Here is a 22181-nt window from a genome sequence, read left to right as displayed (position 1 = left end):
ACAGCGAGCTTAGGACTTGCATATACTCCGAATGCCTGGCAGGAGGCTAGGAGTAGGACATCCAGCGAACTGCTCAAATAAAGGGTGATTTTTTTGAGGTTAGGATTTTCATGCATTAGTATTTGACAGATCACGTGGGATTTCAGACATGGTGTCAAAGAGAAAGATGCTCAGTATGCTTTGACATTTCATCATGAATAGACTTACTAACGAGCAACGCTTGCAAATCATTTTCAGTGAATCATTTTCAGTGAAATCATTTTCAGTGAATCGACAAATTTTGTTCAGCGATGAGGCTCATTTCTGGTTGAATGGCTACGTAAATAAGCAAAATTGCCGCATTTGGAGTGAAGAGCAACCAGAAGCCGTTCAAGAACTGCCCATGCATCCCGAAAAATGCACTGTTTGGTGTGGTTTGTACGCTGGTGGAATCATTGGACCGTATTTTTTCAAAGATGCTGTTGGACGCAACGTTACGGTGAATGAACACATTTCGAACCGAACACTGATTTTGGTAATAAAATTCAATGATTTGCAAGCGTTGCTCGTTAGTAAGTCTATTCATGATGAAATGTCAAAGCATACTGAGCATCTTTCTCTTTGACACCATGTCTGAAATCCCACGTGATCTGTCAAATACTAATGCATGAAAATCCTAACCTCAAAAAAATCACCCTTTACAAACAGCATGCCCATGTCAAGGGAAGGGCGGTGGAGACTGCCCTGCACGAGGTTGGACCAGGTTCTTAGAGACTGGACAAACCATATGCTAAGGAACTGATTGATAAATTGTGGATCGCATGACATAAATATAAAGAAATTGGCATAAGGCCCGCCACAGGGGTGCATTTTAGCGCCACTCCTATGGGTGACCATCATAAATGACCTATTACGAATTTTAACGGAGGAGAGATTGGAACCCTTTTTTCTATGCAGATGACGTTTTAATACTTCTAAGAGGTAAGGATCCGAAACAGCTATGCAGAAGGGCCGAAAGGGTTTTGCAGATGGCAAAAGACTGGGTAGACCTAGTTACCTCCTTTAAAATTTAAAAAAATATCCTACGTAAATATAAACTTTCTAAATTATTGATATAAAAAATTTCGTCAAAATCGGACAACGGAATCGAGGGTCAGGCGTAATATTGTCTTAAAAATTTTTATATAAATTCAATAGAAAAATTTTAGGAAAATATTGTTTGGGACAATGTTAAAAATGTTTACGCAAAATTCTATTTTAATTTAAATTTTGGCTTTAAAAAATAATCTCTTTAAAATCTTAATCTTAAAAAAGAAACCCTCGAGGTTAGGTTGTCTTTAGAAAGTTTTCTCTGAAATTTAGTCTTAAAAAAATCATTGGAATTTTGATTTAGTCGTCGAAAAAAATTTTGTTGAAAATTTTTTATACAAATTTTGTCTTTAGAAAATTGTTAATTAAAATGTTGTCTTTAGAAAATATGTAGTTTTGATGGGCTCGGCTCGTGCTAAATTTTTTTTCTCGGACCTGAGGGCATCCCTCCCCCCTGTCTACGTCCCTGGAAGAAGTTTCTGATTGGACATCTGAGACGACACTTGAGCACGAGTGGGAGGCACTGCTGCCAGCGGCACAGTCTTCGATCTAAGGACCCCTAGTATTGCCATCTGGAATATCATGTTATAGGGATGGATCAAAGCTAGAGGACAGAGTGGACTGAGATCTATTTTAGACTGCCTGACCATAATACGGTCCTGCAGGCGCAGATCCGGCGATCACGGAATTCGTGAGGTTGTGTGGTGTTAAAGAGAGGACGTCAAGTGTGAACATCTTTACGGACAGTAAACAGGCCATCATGGCAATAAAAAGCAGGACGGTAAAATAACGAACACTCTTGGTGCGTAAGAAGGAGATTAAAGCCTTCTCTGAGAATGGCACAATCCGCATCGTTTGGGTGCCGGGCCATAACGGAGTTAGAGGGAATGAAGAAGAAGACGATTTGGAAGTAAAGGCCAGAGGACTGCCGTCAATAAACTTGGTTAATCCGAAGCCTTTCGGGACAACGCAGTCCGAGTTAAGCGCTTGGGCTACGAACGCATGTATTACTGTGGAACAACGAAATGGTCGGCAAGACGACGAAAATCATATGTGGATATCCGGATTGTGAGAAGACGAGGATATTACTGAAAGGAAGAAAACAGGAGGTCAGTAAAGCTTTCGGCATCATAACGGCACACATAGGGCCACGAGCTCACTTGTGCAAAATCGGTGCGGCATATATTAGCATGTATACGGATGTGGAGAAGATGATAAACCAAATAAGGGGCGTGGTATGGAAAACAATTAAGGATTTTGTAAGCAGCACGGAATTCCTGACTTAATTTTTCTTTTTCGAGGTTAAAACAAGCCGATTACTGGTTTAGGTGTATGTCCATAGTGGCATGGGACGGATTAATATCCGCATCCTCTTTTCAACCTAACCTAATTTAGATTTTAACGTATGATTGCCTAAAGACAAAATGATGCTCAGGCTTGGATTCCTCTAAAGTTTTTTTTTATAAAAGAAAGATTTCAATTGCATATTTTCAAACGACAACATTTTCGTAAATTATTCTCCACAGCCAAATTTCAATAAATATTTTTAGAGACAAAATTTAAAATGCTATCAGAGCAAGCCGAACATGCAGCTAATATTGGAAACAAGCGTGGTGTGTACGAATCAATAAAACAAATGAGGGGCATCAATATAAGGCCAATGGCAATAATAAAAGATGAGGACGGATCGGAATTAACAACATCCGAACAGCAATTAGAGCGATGGCGCGGATTTGTCAGCTCCGAAAGACCAGCAACAGAGGACGGAAGCTCCGACCCTCTTGATCGCCCTGCGCGCCGAAACCCACGCAGGGATATATCTTCACCCGGAGAAATCATTGGTTGGAATTCGATTATAAGTATAAATTGATGAAATTGGAAATTAATTTTTGAAAATTTGTTTTGCCTCTATTTGTATCATCTACTTATTATTTGAAAATTCCTAATGGAGCACAATCAAAGAGTTAGCTGAACTACAATGTCAGTCCTATGCGTACAATTTCTGTTTTAGTTAGTACTGCAATTAATCAGTAACTTAACCCGAATGTGTGATTGTCATTTACATTCGAAAAGCAATAGTTATTTCTTCTCTGTGTTAAGTATGGTTGTTGTTGTTGTAGCAGTTTATTGTGTTCTATCTTTCGTCTGCTTGATTCTGTTGAGTGTCAAGACCCAGGAACTCTGCGACTAAGATGGCGTGCGTCCACCGGGGTCTGGGTCTGAGTCCAGTGGGTCTGGCCGGGCAGTTAAACAGGTGACGTGTATCGTGCGGTCCCTGGTTACAATCGGGACATACATCTTGCACGTCGGCATCAATCCTAGCACTGTGGGAATTGAGGCGGCTGCAACTGCCGGAACGTAATTGAGCCAGAACCACTCTGGTTTGCCGGGGGAGGTCGATTTCTTCGGGTGCAATGGGTGGCGGTCGTTCACCCGGTAGCCAATTACCGCATCTGGTACCGTGTCTGCATGAATGTTGTTTAGACCCGTTTGATCTAGAGGTTCTCTCTTGTAACGATGAACCTCATGCTCTAGATCGAGTAGATCTACCTTAAGGCTTCAGGGCGGTGGATATCTATCCACAAGATCGTGATTTGGATAGTTTATGCGATAACAGCCCAAAAGGTTTCTTTGTCTGCACCCCAAGTGTTGCCAGCAAGTGACTTGAGGACCTTGTTTCTACTTTTAACTTTATCGCAGATTGCTGTGGCATGTGAGGAGAATGTGTAAGAGCTGTCATATGTGACGCCAAATATTTTGGGACACTTGATGGTCGGAATCATTTCTCCATCGACCATCACAGTCAGTTCAGTATTCACCTCACGCGTATTTGTATTGAACAATATGGCTGAAGATTTGGTGGCGGATATCTTCAGATTTCTTGCAGCGAAATATGAGGCAAGCTAGTTGAGGTAGACGTTCACCCTATCGCAGATGTCATCAATGGGTGGGGGGCCTGATGGCATGATCGTACAATCGTCCGCATATGATACGATCTCTATGCCGTCTGGAGGGGGTGGAATGGAGGACAGGTAGAGGTTAAACAGTGCCGGAGATATCACAGCACCTTGGAGAACTCCCAGTTTCACTCTACGGTGCTTCGACTTCTTAACCCTAAATTCCACAAATGACTGGCGACCACACAGATAATTCAGGACCCTTCGTTTCAGATCTGGCTGGAGGGACGTGTTGACGATGTCCTCAAATAATTTGATATGGCTGACTGTGTCGAATGCCTTCGACAGGTCCAGTGCCACGAGGACCGTCACATGGCCTGGGCTGATTGAAGCCACGGCAAATGTGTGCGGTGATGGCATGCAAAGCTGTTGTTGTGCTGTGCAGTCTCCGAAATCCATGTTGATGCTCGGCGAATGGAAATTCTCATATAAGGCTCAGGAGGAGTAATGCCTCAAACGTCTTTGCCAAGGGAGATCGGTCTGTACGACTCCCCCAAACTCGGTTCTTTTCCAGGCTTCAGTAGCCGGATCACTCTGCCCATTTTCCAGACATCGGGAACTATAGGAGTGTTCAATGACAGGTTGAGGACAGTGGTAAGGTACTCAACTCCAGGTGAATCCATATTCTTCAACATCAATGTAGAGATTCCGTCGGGGCCCAACGCCTTAGAAGATTTGGCGCCACAGATGACATTCGTAACTTCGTCCACGGTAAATTGTGATAGCTGTTCATCGTCTCGGAGACCACGAATATGGCGAATGGCTCTCCTTCTTGCCCTGTCTCTCTCGGAATGGACAATAAATTGACGGTTGAACAACCTGGCGCATCTCTTCGGATCAGTCACGGTTCAAGAGTGACTTAACAGTAGCCCACAGTTTGCCTACACCGGTGCCTAAGTTACATTGCTCCAAGTGTTCCAGCCACAAATTCCGTTTATGTTCGTTGACTACCCTGTTTATTTTCAGATTCAGCTCGCTGGCGTAGTCTATTTTGTTATAATAGTTTCTAGACACGTAAAATCAACTTGCGGTTCCTAGCTGGTTATTTCTCTATTTATTGTACAAAAGCAATCATCTTCTTGCATATTTACATATTGGGATTCTAATTTTTCCAAACAGTACTATTTTAGGTATCAATTACAAATATAAGGTAATAACTTCAATTTCAACATTGGTTGTCGCTACCGAACTGCTCATTAAACCTTCGTAGTATGTGATACCGTCAGCATTTGGTTGGCAAAAAAATTGGTTGAGGCAACGAATCTGTTTTCTGTGCGTACAGACCTACCCATGTGCGAGGAAATTGAGGCCGTTCTGTTCTCACTCAAAAACGGAAAATCAGCCGTCCCTGACAATCTACCTGTTGAACTGTTGCGCCAATCACCCAAATAATCAGGGAGGCCTAGGATAAAAACGCTCTCCCCGCGGAATGAAAGAGGGGTATCATGGTCACAATCCCAAAGAAGGATAACTTAACCCAGTGCAAAAACTGAAAGGGATGACATTGTAAAACGCGATAAATGAAATGACGGCAAGTCTTCTTCTGCTGCGTATTTCGCCTGCACTTGACAGCATTTTGGGGAAGGAACAGGCAGGTTTTCGGCCATGATATTTTTGTGCTGACCACATTATCCCCCTGTGCATAATCATTGAACAGTCTGCAGAACTTAACACACACCTATACCTTTTATTCATCGACTTTGAGCGTGCCTTTGGCACAGTATCGCGAAGTTCAATGTGGAGCACACTGTTAAATAAGGACATTTCTGAAAAGATCGTAAATTTATTGGATTCCATATTAGAAGCTACCACTTCTAACGACTGCCTCGGAGACGGACTACGTGGATGATATATGTCTCTTTGCCCATCGCTTCGAGCATATAAAGGCGAAACTGGAACGATTAAATGAAAATGCTGCCAAAGTAAGCCTGAGGATAAACATTGCAAAGACCAAGTTGATGAAAATAGGAGCATCAAATCTGACACCGCTCACTATAAACGACCATGTCATTGAAGACGTTGACAATTTTTCCTATCTTGGGAGCAAAACAATAAAGTTTGGAGATGCGGTGACATCTCACCTAACACAAAAGTCAGAATCTTCAACAGTAGTGTGACACAAGCGACTACCCGCAAAGTCCAAGATTTTGTAAATCGCTGCCTACGACAAATACTTCAAATTTTCTGGCCAAACCGTATTTTAAACGAAGAATTGCAAATAAAAAAAACACATCCCCTGTCGATGTAGAAATCTGGAAAGAAAGCTGGAAAGAAAGCAGTTGGTTCATATCTTACGTCGACCACAGATGATATAGCGTGAAATCTCCTAGACCGGAACCTGCAAGGACAGCGAATCAACCCACATATTGTGGAGTCAAGCCAAGGCTTTGGCCAACGAGCTCGAGAGAGCTTGTGGATGCCCTATGTTCAAATTGATGAAATTGGAAAATAATTTTTAATTGTCTGCACGAAAGATCAGTCATTTTCTTAGTTCAGTACTTAACTTGATTACTATACTATTAAAAGTATTAAATGAAGATGTTCATAGTCAATCTATTGCTTTGCCTCTATTTGTATCATCTACTTATTATTTGAAAATTCCTAATGGAGCACAATCAAAGAGTTAGCTGAACTACGATGTCAGTCCTATGCGTACAATTTCTGTTTTAGTTAGTACTGCAATTAATCAGTAACTTAACCCGAATGTGTGATTGTCATTTACATTCGAAAAGCAATAGTTATTTCTTCTCTGTGTTAAGTATGGTTGTTGTTGTTGTTGTAGCAGTTTATTGTGTTCTATCTTTCGTCTGCTTGATTCTGTTGAGTGTCAAGACCCAGGAACTCTGCGACTAAGATGGCGTGCGTCCACCGGGATCTGGGTCTGAGTCGAGTGGGTCTGGCAATGAACAGTTTACTGTTGGTCGCATTTTATTGTAATATATTTAATTTACTCCAACTGTAAATAAAGACAGTTGCGGTCTCAATAATAGCAGCGCAGCAAAATTAAAATCATTACGGATTTAATTGTTTAACACAGACTTTCGTCCAATCCGACTGCTGCATTTACCGTTACGGTATGTTAGTGCAAAATGGAATATGCAATAATATTGGTACAGATGCTCAACATGCTGGAGTTGTTAAAAAGTCGCAATTTTGGAACAGTCAAAAAAAAAAATATAGTGTACAAAAGATTTTGGAAAAACTCAGTAAATATCAATATTTTCAATCGAAATTACATTGGAATGGTAAGAGAGTACCTCGTGTGTTATTTTTGCCTAATAATTTCTGTTGTAATTTGGAATAAATTTGGCCGTGGAAATCTTCGGAATCGGAACACTTATCGTTGGACAAAAAAGTGTATAACTGAAGTAACAACTTACAAAGAAGCTTAAACGGAAGGAAATGGATTTTTACACAAATTGAAAGTGAAAACAAGATATGGAAAACCGTAAACGACGCATGTAATTAAGCCCACGATTAAAAAATTAAACACCAGAGCCAGTCAATTGGTTTTAAATACCTTAATTCCATACAATTTTTCGCCCGAGGGCCCCCTGGCTACGTCCCTGGAGCTAGAGGTCCGTAATTTGGGATATAGGTACAACTAAGAAATAAATAATGCATGACTAAATGATCCATTCAAAATTCGTGCATTTTAGTACCAAAATTGGTTCCATTTTGTAATTTCTGTTTAGATGGATGACTAAATGTTCTATAAATGGATGACTAAATGTTCTATAAATGGATGACTAAATGTTCTATAAGAAAATTAGTACATTTTAGTACCAAAATTGGTACCATTTTGTATTTGCTGTTCAGATGTATCTTGAGGTCTGAAATTTGGCATATGGTATAACTAAGAAATAAATAATGGGTGGCTAAATGATCTATTCTCCATTCGCACATTTTGGTACCAAAATTTTTGCTACTTTCTTCGAAGATGAAGCTAGAGGTCTGAAATTTAACATATAGGTAGAACTAAGAAATATATGATAGGCGACTAAATGATTTATTAAAAATTCATGCATTTTGGAACCAAAACTGGTACCAATTGCAGATGGAGTTAAAGGTCTAAAATTTGACATGCAGGTACAAGAAGGAAATATATAATGTGTTTAAATGATCCATTCAAAATTTATACATTTTGGTACCAAAAAGTGCAAAATAGACACTAAAACATACAAAATGTTATTTTCTTTACAATTTTCTTCTCAAAATTGCGATTCATTTATACCTTGACAATCTATATTGGGCGACTTAATGATTTTTTCGATGTATTGTTATTCTTGGTACTTTCTTTACAGAAGGCGACCGATTTCTGGAATTTTATACGCAAATATTGTAAACCTTCATAATCTTATAAACTGAGTGCCTACTTGTCTCTATATATAAAAGAGATGCGCGATTGACTGATTGGCTGACTTAATGATCACTGCAATCCCAAACGGCTTTGCACGAATGTTGATCTTGGGTCGGAGGCGCGAGATAAGGCTAGGTGACATTCGTTACGCAAAACTACCAAAAAGAACGTAAAACGCCAAATGTTTACCAAACGCGAACAGATAGGGCTAATATTATACTTTTGGGCTCAAATTAAATAGCGTCTTAAAAAACTCAGATTTGGTGAAAAAATGCTCCCAAAATCGTAGTACAGCATTTGGCACTTTTTAGTTAATTGAGGAATATAGTTACACTATGGTAGCTTAAATTGGGAGACCAAATGAGTTTTTAGACATTACGTTAATAAAAGGTACCCAAAAAAAGGTACGAAGGTTAACTTTGCATAGGGCTAGAGTTAGAACTTCGAAATTTGAAAAAATATGAAAAATAGTACTGGAAATGGGGGAGACGTATGTTTAGTACCGTATTTGGTACAATTTCGTACTTTTTTACGACTTGAACTAAGGTACTGATCTTAAAAATGTAAGTTCAACTAAGATTGTGATTTTTTCATTCATTTTGGTATCAAAAAGTACTAATAGTACGAAATAGCTTATATACTTTTACAGTGAACGGAGAAGTATAAAATCAATAATTTGGTAATAATGTTCGTTGTTATGACAAAAATACGATAAGTTGTACCAAGTTTTATATTCGTATATTTTGGTACTAAACAGTAGAAACTGGTACTTCTTTACAGACTGAGCTACAGCTCTGAAATTGGGATACAGGTACATCTTGGCAGTATATACCGGTCGGCTCGAAGATTTTTTTTGATATTCGTACTAAACCGTACAGATTTGTACTTTCTTTTCAGACTGTGCTACACTTCTGAAATTTGGGATACATGAACATCTTGACAGTATGTACCGGGTGACTAGACATTTTTTTTGATATTTGTACATTTGCTACCAACAAGTTCACAACTGTACTTTTTTTACAGACTGAGCTACAGTTCTGGATTTTGCGATACAGGTACATCTTGGTATTATGTACCGGGCGACTAGTTTTTTTGCTATTCGTACATTTTGGTACAAAAACGTACAAAATGGTACCTTCTTTACCGATTGAGACCAGCTCTTCAATTTGGGACACATGTACATCATGGCAGTATATATCGGGCGGCTAGAAGATTTTCTTTTAAATTCGTACATTTTTGTACTAAAACGTACAAAATTGTACTTTATTTACAGACTGAGCTAATGTACTGAAAGTTGGGATACTGGTACATCTGGGCAGTATGTACCAGGCGACTAGAAGATTTTTTTTTTGATATTCGTATATTTTGGTACTAAACCGTACACAATGGTACTTTCTTTTAAGACTAAAATACAATTCTGAAATTTGGGATCTAGGCACATCTTGGCACTTTGTACCGGGCGACTAAAATATATTTTGACGTTCGTACATTTAGGTACTAAACCGTATAAAATGGCACTTTCGTTACAGCTCTGAAATTTGGGATACAGGTACACCTTGGCAGTATGTACCGGGCGACTTAAAGATTTTTTTGATATTCGTACATTTTAGTTCTAAACCGTAGAAAATTTTATTTTATTTTCAGACTTCAGACAGTTCTGAAATCTGGGATACAGGTACATCTTGACATTATGTACCGGACGATTAGAAGTTTTTTTTGCTATTCGTACATTTTGTTACTAAATGGTACCTTCATTACGGATTGATCTACATCTCTGTTATTTGGAGTTAAATGGTACCTTATTTACTGATTGAACTACAGCTCTGAAATTTGGAACACAGTTACATTAAGGAACTATGTACCGGTCGACTAGAAGTTTTTTTTTGATATTCGTTCGTTTTGGTACAAAATAGTACTTTCTTTTCAGACTGAGCTACAGCACTGAATTTGGTATGTACCGGTTAACTACAATTTTTTTTTTAAAAAATTTGTACATTTTGATTCTAAAACGTTTAAAATAGTAACTTAATTACGGATTGAGCAAAAGATCTCAAAATTGCGATCCAGTTGCACCTTGATAGTATATATCGGCCGACAAGAGTTTTTTTTTTTTTAATTCGAATATTTAGACACTAAAACTATCAAAATATTGCTTTTTTTACGGATTAGATTTAAACTCTTTAAACTGCGATACAGTTACACATTGATATTGGGTGAACCTTCGGGGGCAGCGAAGCCACTGGGCATATGCTAGTCTCTATATATAAAAGAGTCGCGTGATTGACTGAATGACTGATCACTGCCCATCCCATGCTTGTATTATGAAATTTTGCACGAATGTTTGTCATGGGTCGGAGGCGCGAGATAAGGCCGCGTTTGGTGATATTCGTATGTTAAGGTACTAAAAAGTACGAAAATGGGCACTATTTTGAATGTTCTTGAGCTGAAATTAAAGAGCGTCTTAAAGAAAATAAATTTTGGAAAATCGTACCGGAAGTGGGAGAAATAGTACGTTTAGTGCCGAAATTGGTACTTTTGGAAATTTGTACATTTAAGTACTAAAAAATATACAAAAATTTACGATATTTGACTTAAAAGACATCTGGTGCAAAAAGATGAAAGTGGAAAAAATGATAGTGGTAAAGGGGGAAATGTGCGTTTAGTACCGGAATTGGTACCATTTGGTACTTTCATTATGGATAGAACAAGAGATCTGAAATTTGGCATATAACTACAACTAGGATATGTATTATGGGTGTGTAAATGATCTATACAAAATTCGTACATTTTGGTACCAAAATAGATACCATTTGGTACTTTCTTTACAGATGGAACTAGAGTTCTGAAATTTGGCATGTCGGTACAAGTAGGAAGATATGATGGGCAACTAAATGATCTATTCACAATTCGAACATTAAGGTACCAAAATTGGTATCATTTAGTGCTTTCTTTACAGGTGCAGCTAGAGGTTTGAAATTTAGCGTGTAGGTACAACTAGCAATTATATGATGGGTGATGAAATGATCTATTCACAATTCGTACATTTGGTACCTTTTTTACAACTGGAGCTAGAGGTCTGTAATTTGATATGAACTAGCAAATATATGTGGGGTGACTAAATGATCCATGCACAATTTTTGTATTGTGCTACCATTTCGTACGTTCTTTACAAATGGAGCTAGTGGCCTGAAATTTGGTATGCAGGTACAACTAGCAAATATATGATCGGTGACTAAACGATCTATTCACAGTTTGTAACTTTTGTTGACAAAATTGGTGCCATGTGGTACCTTCATTACAAATGAAGCTAGAGGTCCGAAATTAAGTATGTAGGTACAATTAAGAAATATATAATGGGTCACTAAATTATCTGCCTTCTTTGCAGATGGAGCTATAGGTCTGCAATTTGGCAGGTAGATACTTCTAGGGAATAATTGATGAATGATCTATTCACAATTCGAAATTTTGGTATCATTTGGTACCATCTCTGCAGAAAGAGCTAGAGGTCTGAAATTTGGCATTTCGTACTTTCTTACCAGATGGAGTTAGTGGTTTGAAATTTGGCATTTAGGTTATAATTGATGAATGACTAAATGATCCATTGACAATTCGTACATTACTCAATTTTTTTTTTTAAATTCGTACATGTAGATATCAAAACGTACATATTGGTACTTTTTTAATGGATTGAGTTATATTGAGGTACACCTTGATAGTATGTATATATACAGGGTGGCTGATGAAAGCCGCTACCAAAAAAAAATGTAATAACTTTTTTTCTATTTAATAATAATAATTTAATAATTAATTTAATTAATTAATTAATTAATTTAATTAATAATAATTTAATAATTAATTTAATAATTTAATTTAACATGAATAAAAGAAAAATGTATTCCATACACCGAAAAAAAAATGTAGCAATATTCATCATTGTAGCAATATTCATCAGCCACCCTGTATATCGAGCGGCTAAAAGATTTGATTGCAATTCGTACATTTAGCTACAGAACCGTACAAAATGGTACTTTCTTTGCAATTTGAGCTTAATCTCTGAAATTTTGGATACAGGTACACTTTGACAGTAAATGGTGGGCAACTGGAAGATTTTTTTAAAATTCGTACGTTTTGGTACTAAAAGGTACAAAATCATACTTTATTTATGAATTGAGTTAGAAATCTGAAACTTTTGATACTGGTACACCTTGACAGTATATATCAGATAAAAAGACTGTTTTGTTTTTTAATTTGTACATGCTACTAAATCGTACAACATGATACTTTATTTACAGACTGTGCTACAGCTCTGACATTTGTGAAATAGGTACATCTTGTCGGTATATACCGGATGACTAGAAGATGTTTTTCGGATATTCGTACATTTTGGTACTTAACCGTACAAAATGGAACTTTTTTACAGACTGAGCTTCAGCTTTGAAATTTGGGATACAGGTACATCTTGGCAGAATGTACCGGGTGACGTAAAGATTGTTTTGAAATTTGTACATTTAGTGACTAAGACTTACCTTACCTGATACTTTCTTTACGGATTGATCTATAGCTCTGAAATTTTGAACACAGTTACGTCTAGGCACTATGCACCAGGTGACTAGAAGATTTTTTTTGATATTTGTTAATTTTTGTATTAAAACGTACAAAATGGTTCTTTTTTACAGACTGAGCTACAGCTCTTAAATTTAGTATACAGGTACATCTTGGCTGTATGTACCGGATGACTTCAAGATTTGTTTGAAATTTGTACATTTCGGTACTGAATCGTACAGAATGGTAGTTTTTTTACGGATTGAACGAAAAATCTCAAAAATGCGATATAGTCGCATCTCGGCAGAAATTTTAACATGGCAGGATACCTGCATGTTTAAACTTATCTACCTAGCCAGCATTAGGAAGGGGACAACTACCGTTGGTGTCCACACCGGGATTTGAACCCGTCCGTTCGGCGTCATTGGCGGACATGTTAACCTCTGGGCCACGGTGGCCTCCATATTTAGGTATTAAAACGTACAAAATGGTAGTTTCGTTACAGACTTACCAAGTGGTCTGAAATTATGGTCACAGGTGATGGCAAAATCCGCATCGTTTGGGTGCCGGGCCATTACGGAGTAAGGGAAAATGAAAGGGTAGAAGATTTGGCGGTGAAGGCCAGAGGACTGCCGGCAATAAACTTGGTTAACCCGAAGCCTTTCGGATCGACGTAGTCCGAGTTAAGGGAGTGGGCGACGAATGCGCATGCAACATTGTGGAACAGCGAAACGGTCGGTAGGACGGCGAAAATCATGTGGGGGCATCTACATCGTGAGAAGACGAGGCTACTACTGAAAAGAAGCAAGAAGGAGGTCAGTATAGCTATTGGTATCATAACGGGACCCATAGGACTACGAGCTCACTTATGTAAAACCGGTGCGATAAGTGATAGCATGTGTAGGGCATGCGGGAAAGATGATGAGACGTTGGAGCATTTCCTTTGCCATTGCCCGGCTTTCGCGTCTAACAGATACCGGCACTTAGGTGGAGACACAATACCAGACATGACCTTACTTAGGGGAGTGGTATAGAAAGCGATTAAGGATTTTGTAAGTAGCACGGAATTCCTAACTTAAAGTTTTCTTTTTAGAGGTTACTTAATAGTTCTTAGAGCGCACAAAAAGCTGATTATCGGCTTAGGTGCATGTCCATAGTGGCATGGGGCGGATTAATATCTGCACCCTCTTTTCAACCTAACCTAACAATCAGAATGATGAAACAAGTACACCCCCATCCAATGGTGGAGGGTATAAAAATACATATATCACTAAAAATTTGGAAAATTGAGGTTCTTTAAATCAAGTTCTGTATCTTTGGCTCTTCTAAGTTAGGACAAATTTTTAAGTGTACTTACTTATTTTTTCTATCTAATATCTTCTCTGCAGGTTCACGAAGAGCTTAAACAAGTTTTTATTCAATGCCGGCAAGAAAGGGATTGCTTGCGCCTCAAAACACGTTCCTGGATACGATAGCTACTCGGTTCGATGGAACACGTAAGTGCATCATAAGCTGAATGAAGATCAGATATTAATTTTAATTTACTTGAACTTATATATTAATAACCAGCATACCTCCAATGTGCTTCGCTACATCCAGTTTAGTCCAGTTTATCATTTGGTTACTTATAACTAGAATATTTTCTGACAATATTTCTTTGCAAATTGACCTAAAAAGCTTACTGCTAAAAAACGATCGGACTTTGTTTAGTATCTGTTTACATTTTGGTGATGGTAAACGGCCATGCAATTAATTAATTTAAACCCTTCGATATACGAACATTTGTACGTGTGTTTTCACATCTGGATAATAAGGACCCTGTAGATCTCAAAAATTGTAGCAGCGGAACTTTTGATCTATTGATCTGACGGGTACAAATGGTTCTAGAGATTTGTAAAGAAAGACATGGACTTTCAGTTATTGTTGGTGTCCCAAACCACCAATTGAGGATGAGACACAGGGTGCACATTTGATCACTTTTCGTCTCTCTAACATTCTAGAATTTTTTAGAAATGGCACTGTTTCAAACCTCTAACATTTCCAAAATTATCTACAATTACACTCCTATTTCCTTCGTCTATAAAGAATATAAATTCTTGCTTTTTAGGGTAAACGGATATTGAGGAAGATTTCTGTTGTAAGATTCGCTCTTTGGGATTCGACCGCAAAGTTATCTTAAGCCAAATATGAACAATTTTCGAGAAACATTTTTAACTATTTAAGCAGAATCGAACAAAAATATTCATTAAATAAGTTCGGCGGTGTGAGCTCAGACCATAAATCGATGGATCGCTCAAAATTTTAGCCCAATATTCCAATTTGTTAATGTTGTTGTGTAATTACAACCGCCGTAAAATGATTCAGGAACGCTTTTACTGAGCGAGAAGGGATATATTCCTTCCTATTGGAACTGGTGTTTTCTGGATTGAAAACGGATTGGATTAGGTAATAGGTTATTATTTTAGGAAGAAAAATTTAAATAACTCAAGGATAGCTACGATAGTGGTATCCATTAGGCGGTTGAAGATCTGCGTCTGTTTCCAGTAGAGAGGTAAATCTAGAGCCCGGGAGTTGGCTTAGAATTGACTCCAAAGACCCAACAGCTGCGTTGGCAGTATCCGGTCGTAGCATGTTGTCATCTGCTGAAAACTCGACTGGTGAAGCGGCTGCTCCAGGTTCCACTAGCCGACAGACGACTGGTCTGCAGGGGCTGGTTCGAGTCTTAAGGACAAGGCCAAACCTATTCTATCTTCGCATGCCTATAATTTGCCTAGGCCATCGGCCTTTCCTTGCAAACCAAAATGCTCTTTATGAGATTGGAACAATAGATGGATAGAGACTTCCTAACTTGGGTTCGGGGATTCGCTGCACAGACTACCCCAAAGACTACACATCTAGATTCGGAAACTGCACCGCAGTAAGCCAAAAGGCTGCGGTCACCTGGAGGGCATCCCATGCCTAAAATAACTATGGCGAACATTAGTAAGATGTCTCTAGGGACAGTCTGGTGATGGCAGTTTTCGACAAGGGAGAAGAACAGGACTGCATACTCCGATGTCCTTGCGGAATTTCCTGGGTCTCCTCCATTTTGTAACGATGCAGGCTGGTATCGGGGCCGATACAGACTAATTGCTTTCGGGGATCAACGCTCAATCGAAATGTATCGTTGTCCGCTAAAAAAGATTGGTGAGATCTGGCCAGGTGCAGCATTAGTCAAGAAGGAAGATATTCCTTCTCGACCAATGGCGCATGCTTGGATACCAAGGATTCTCTCAGATCCCGAATCCATACTTGGAAGATTAAGGGAAAGTATTCCCAATCTTTCAACCATCGACTGGACGATTGATAGATTGGATGAGGCTGATGGTGACTGGAGACATGCAGTATTCATACTAAACTCCGGCTGTCTCGCAGACCTCTACAAGTCTGAAGGAGTTGTATTCTACGGTTTCAACAAGTTGAAACTGAAGGTCTAAAAAGCGGTGGGGTTGGGGAATCTGGAGACGACTCAGTAATTCTTGCTGAACACTTGCCTGAGAAACTATCGACCTTAGCAATATGGTCTAGCGGATTGCAGGAGACTGAAAATCTGCCTGCCACATTCGAGACAGGAGGGAAAGGCATCGAATCGGGACCCGCCAAGCCCTGTGTAGGTGGGTCATCCGGTTGGACTGGGCTCAAGGTGAGCGCCAGCGGGGAAGGACGGAACTCAAAAAGTACTTGAACAGCAGCAGCTAGAGAATCATCTATGGAGGAATCATTTACAGTGTCCAGTGTCCTGGAGAAGAGTGGTTCCACTGTTTTCTCACCTGCCCCTGGATGCATACGAAAGCTCACCATGATAAGATCTAATGAATCTTTTGAAGATGAACCTGGCGGAATCAGAAGCCGAGGCTTACACAACGGTGGTGGAAGTTCTGAATCCTGATTATGGTCTGGTCTCCACCATTGTAAGCCCGCTGCGGCGCTAAGGGGATTTGACGTGGTTCTTATCCAGGAACCATGGAAGTATGGAGGAATGGTTCGTGGACTAAGAATACCGGGATTTAAACTACTCAAGGGTACGGGGAATGGGAGAGCCTGTGTTTTTGCAAAGAGTAGTCTAAATGTTTTCCTTCTTCCGTCGCTAGGCACTGAAGATTCAGTGGTAGCCAGCCTTGAAATAAATAAGTCTCATTACTGGCTGGCTTCCCTATATATGGCTCACGATTCAGAAATGCCGCCTTCAAACCTTAAGTTGCAGGTTGAAGCCGCTTCTGCAGGGAATAAGAGCCCGATTGTAGGAAGAGTTGCTAATTCACATGACCAGATATGGGGAAGTTCGGATGTCAACGAAAGGGAGTGAGCTGCTTATCGAATATATTATATGTTGCAATCTGGCGATTAGTAATAAAGGGGATAAACCAACCTTTATTACCAGGAACAGGCAGGAGGTACCATATATTACCTTTGTATTGGAAGATATAAGTAGAAGAATATGCAACTGGGAAGAGTTGGACGACCACAGCTTCTCTGATCATCGTTATATTAGTTTTAGCCTTGGAGAAAATACTGCAGAAGTGGTCCCTCGGCTAGACAGAAGAATGGCGGATTGGGATAAATTTCGCCAAAAAATGTGCTCGTCTATCCCTTCTAGACCAGAAAAGGAAGTGGCAACTGTGCAGGATATTGACATAATGGTCAAGCGGATCACGAAGAACCTGAAAGACTCGCTTGTGTCAGCATGTTCCAGTGCCAAGCCAAGAGGCAAACACCGACCGCCATGGTGGACCCCAGAGGAGGGATTGTAGAAAACTCTTAAACAGAGCGAAAGCCACAAGAGCGTTCCTTGGAGGTTATTAGGAAAATTGTGTCTGAGCCAAAAATCCTTTGGGCGATAAGAGGTATTGACTCCTTTAAGTCGTCAGGCCCTGATGATGCATCACCGGCTGAATTACAAGCTGTGTCTGAAAACTGGTTCCATGGCTTAGGGAGATATACGCTGCTTGTATCAGAATGTCATATATACCTGTGGGATGGAGGGACACGAAAGCAGGAAAACCTTACCACACGAAGGCGAAAAATTTTCGTCCTATTAGTCTGTCATGCTTAATGCTGAAGACTCTTGAGAGGTTGATAGCAACAGATCTAATGGCAAAGATCCTTAGAAAGTGAATTTCAAATCCAACATTTTGGAAAGGGCAAAAGAGGCCACTCTTGCCTTATACACCTGCAAGAGCGCCATTACCAAAAGTTGTGGGTTTAGACCGCGCTTCTGCATAGGGTACATTCTGCAACAACTCTATTCTAAGAAAGTTTACTTGCTAAAAGATGCATTATGGCAGGCTTGGGATATGTAAATCGGAATAGATGGGTCAGCAGAGGAATTCCTCAAGGAGGTGTACTGTCTCCTCTACTTTGGAATATAGCCATTAACAATATGTTATTATCTCTGGAAGAGCGTATGCTGATGACGTGGCTATTGCGATGAGGGGAAAGTTTACCGGCACTCTAAGAGATATACTTCAGGAAGCTCTACGTGCAACAGCGAAGTGGGTTACCGAAAGTGGTCTAAGCGTAAAGCCGTGCAAGACCGAAGTAGTTCTTTTCAACAGAAGATACAAGTTGCCGTTGCCGACAATGGAACCTGTCTCCTTGGGAGAAGAGAATGTAACATTTACAGAAAGCGCAAAATACCTGGGTGTTTTGCTGGACAGGAAATTGAACTTCAAATCCAACATTTTGGAAAGGGCAAAAAAGGCCACTCTTGTCCTATACACCTGCAAGAGAGCCATTGGAAAATTTGGAGTTTAGACCGCGTATCATTCATTGGGTATATACTGCAGTTGTCAGACCTATAATGCTACATAGTGTTGTGGGCTGGTGGACGGGGCTTCAAAAGTCCACCTACTGCTCAATACTTAAACGGATCCAAAGGATGGCTTGTTTGTGCATCACAGCCTCACTGAGGACGACACCATTTGATGCATTGAATTTAATGTTGCATCTAAAGCCTCTGGAAATTGTGGTTAGACAAATTGTTGTGACCACTGCCGTGAGGCTGAGGGAGCTTTCTCTTTGTCACTGTATACTTGATACAATATCCGATATTCCACGCGCTGTGTATTACACTTTGCCTGAGCCGCTTTTTGATAAAAAGTAATGTGCCACTATTCCTGATAGAACCGATTGGAATTACGATATCCCTTGTCATAGAAGTAACATAGACTTCTATACGGATGGTTCCACGCTATACGACCAGGACGGCTTTATTGTGTACTATAACGACCTGGAACTGGTCATATCGAAAACGTTACCCTTGCAATTAAGGAAGTGGTGGTATGGCTAAGAAATAATGTTATAACGACGATTGGCATATATACCTTCTTAGACAGCCATTATATCCCTGGGGAACGTATTTCGGAACACAAAAACCACCTGTTCTGGGTGTCAGGACACAGTTTTTGATTTCGGACACTTTGGACTATTTGACATCATCGATGCCGTCAAATCAATTAAATCTAATGCTGTAGGATCTGATCTAATTGATCCTAAATTTTTAAAGATTATATTTCCCCTTATTCTGCCTAAAATGTGCCATTTCTTTAACAATATTATATTAAGGAGCTGCTATCCACTATCCTGGAAACAGGCAAGAGTAGTCCCGGTACCGAAAAATAATTAAGAATTTAGACCTATAGCCCTACTTCCATATATTTCGAAGATATTTGAACACCAGTAGAGAGGTAAATCTAGAGCCCGGGAGTTGGCTTAGAATTGACTCCAAAGACCCAACAGCTGCGTTGGCAGTATCCGGTCGTAGCATGTTGTCATCTGCTGAAAACTCGACTGGTGAAGCGGCTGCTCCAGGTTCCACTAGCCGACAGACGACTGGTCTGCAGGGGCTGGTTCGAGTCTTAAGGACAAGGCCAAACCTATTCTATCTTCGCATGCCTATAATTTGCCTAGGCCATCGGCCTTTCCTTGCAAACCAAAATGCTCTTTATGAGATTGGAACAATAGATGGATAGAGACTTCCTAACTTGGGTTCGGGGATTCGCTGCACAGACTACCCCAAAGACTACACATCTAGATTCGGAAACTGCACCGCAGTAAGCCAAAAGGCTGCGGTCACCTGGAGGGCATCCCATGCCTAAAATAACTAGGGCGAACATTAGTAAGATGTCTCTAGGGACAGTCTGGTGATGGCAGTTTTCGACAAGGGAGAAGAACAGGACTGCATACTCCGATGTCCTTGCGGAATTTCCTGGGTCTCCTCCATTTTGTAACGATGCAGGCTGGTATCGGGGCCGATACAGACTAATTGCTTTCGGGGATCAACGCTCAATCGAAATGTATCGTTGTCCGCTAAAAAAGATTGGTGAGATCTGGCCAGGTGCAGCATTAGTCAAGAAGGAAGATATTCCTTCTCGACCAATGGCGCATGCTTGAATACCAAGGATTCTCTCAGATCCCGAATCCATACTTGGAAGATTAAGGGAAAGTATTCCCAATCTTTCAACCATCGACTGGACGATTGATAGATTGGATGAGGCTGATGGTGACTGGAGACATGCAGTATTCATACTAAACTCCGGCTGTCTCGCAGACCTCTACAAGTCTGAAGGAGTTGTATTCTACGGTTTCAACAAGTTGAAACTGAAGGTCTAAAAAGCGGTGGGGTTGGGGAATCTGGAGACGACTCAGTAATTCTTGCTGAACACTTGCCTGAGAAACTATCGACCTTAGCAATATGGTCTAGCGGATTGCAGGAGACTGAAAATCTGCCTGCCACATTCGAGACAGGAGGGAAAGGCATCGAATCGGGACCCGCCAAGCCCTGTGTAGGTGGGTCATCCGGTTGGACTGGGCTCAAGGTGAGCGCCAGCGGGGAAGGACGGAACTCAAAAAGTACTTGAACAGCAGCAGCTAGAGAATCATCTATGGAGGAATCATTTACAGTGTCCAGTGTCCTGGAGAAGAGTGGTTCCACTGTTTTCTCACCTGCCCCTGGATGCATACGAAAGCTCACCATGATAAGATCTAATGAATCTTTTGAAGATGAACCTGGCGGAATCAGAAGCCGAGGCTTACACAACGGTGGTGGAAGTTCTGAATCCTGATTATGGTCTGGTCTCCACCATTGTAAGCCCGCTGCGGCGCTAGGGGGATTTGACGTGGTTCTTATCCAGGAACCATGGAAGTATGGAGGAATGGTTCGTGGACTAAGAATACCGGGATTTAAACTACTCAAGGGTACGGGGAATGGGAGAGCCTGTGTTTTTGCAAAGAGTAGTCTAAATGTTTTCCTTCTTCCGTCGCTAGGCACTGAAGATTCAGTGGTAGCCAGCCTTGAAATAAATAAGTCTCATTACTGGCTGGCTTCCCTATATATGGCTCACGATTCAGAAATGCCGCCTTCAAACCTTAAGTTGCAGGTTGAAGCCGCTTCTGCAGGGAATAAGAGCCCGATTGTAGGAAGTGTTGCTAATTCACATCACCAGATATGGGGAAGTTCGGATGTCAACGAAAGGGAGTGAGCTGCTTATCGAATATATTATATGTTGCAATCTGGCGATTAGTAATAAAGGGGATAAACCAACCTTTATTACCAGGAACAGGCAGGAGGTACCATATATTACCTTTGTATTGGAAGATATAAGTAGAAGAATATGCAACTGGGAAGAGTTGGACGACCACAGCTTCTCTGATCATCGTTATATTAGTTTTAGCCTTGGAGAAAATACTGCAGAAGTGGTCCCTCGGCTAGACAGAAGAATGGCGGATTGGGATAAATTTCGCCAAAAAATGTGCTCGTCTATCCCTTCTAGACCAGAAAAGGAAGTGGCAACTGTGCAGGATATTGACATAATGGTCAAGCGGATCACGAAGAACCTGAAAGACTCGCTTGTGTCAGCATGTTCCAGTGCCAAGCCAAGAGGCAAACACCGACCGCCATGGTGGACCCCAGAGGAGGGATTGTAGAAAACTCTTAAACAGAGCGAAAGCCACAAGAGCGTTCCTTGGAGGTTATTAGGAAAATTGTGTCTGAGCCAAAAATCCTTTGGGCGATAAGAGGTATTGACTCCTTTAAGTCGTCAGGCCCTGATGATGCATCACCGGCTGAATTACAAGCTGTGTCTGAAAACTGGTTCCATGGCTTAGGGAGATATACGCTGCTTGTATCAGAATGTCATATATACCTGTGGGATGGAGGGACACGAAAGCAGGAAAACCTTACCACACGAAGGCGAAAAATTTTCGTCCTATTAGTC

The 22181-nt window shown here is 40.4% G+C and overlaps 1 protein-coding gene across 1 annotated transcript in view; it reads left to right on the top strand.

The window, feature by feature from the left end:
• Positions 1-22181, top strand: part of LOC106083362 (potassium voltage-gated channel subfamily H member 8) — a 419128-nt gene that overhangs the window by 27707 nt on the left and 369240 nt on the right. Inside the window, exon 2 of the mRNA XM_059370085.1 lies at positions 14316-14423. Coding sequence (XP_059226068.1) covers positions 14348-14423 — 76 coding nt within the window. The 5' untranslated portion in view covers positions 14316-14347. The remainder of the gene's footprint in view (positions 1-14315; positions 14424-22181) is intronic.

Source organism: Stomoxys calcitrans, chromosome 5 (assembly GCF_963082655.1).
Source record: "Stomoxys calcitrans chromosome 5, idStoCalc2.1, whole genome shotgun sequence".
Lineage (NCBI taxonomy): Eukaryota > Metazoa > Arthropoda > Insecta > Diptera > Muscidae > Stomoxys > Stomoxys calcitrans.
Note: the sequence above shows the minus strand (reverse complement) of the source record. Positions and strands in the feature narration are given on the sequence as shown.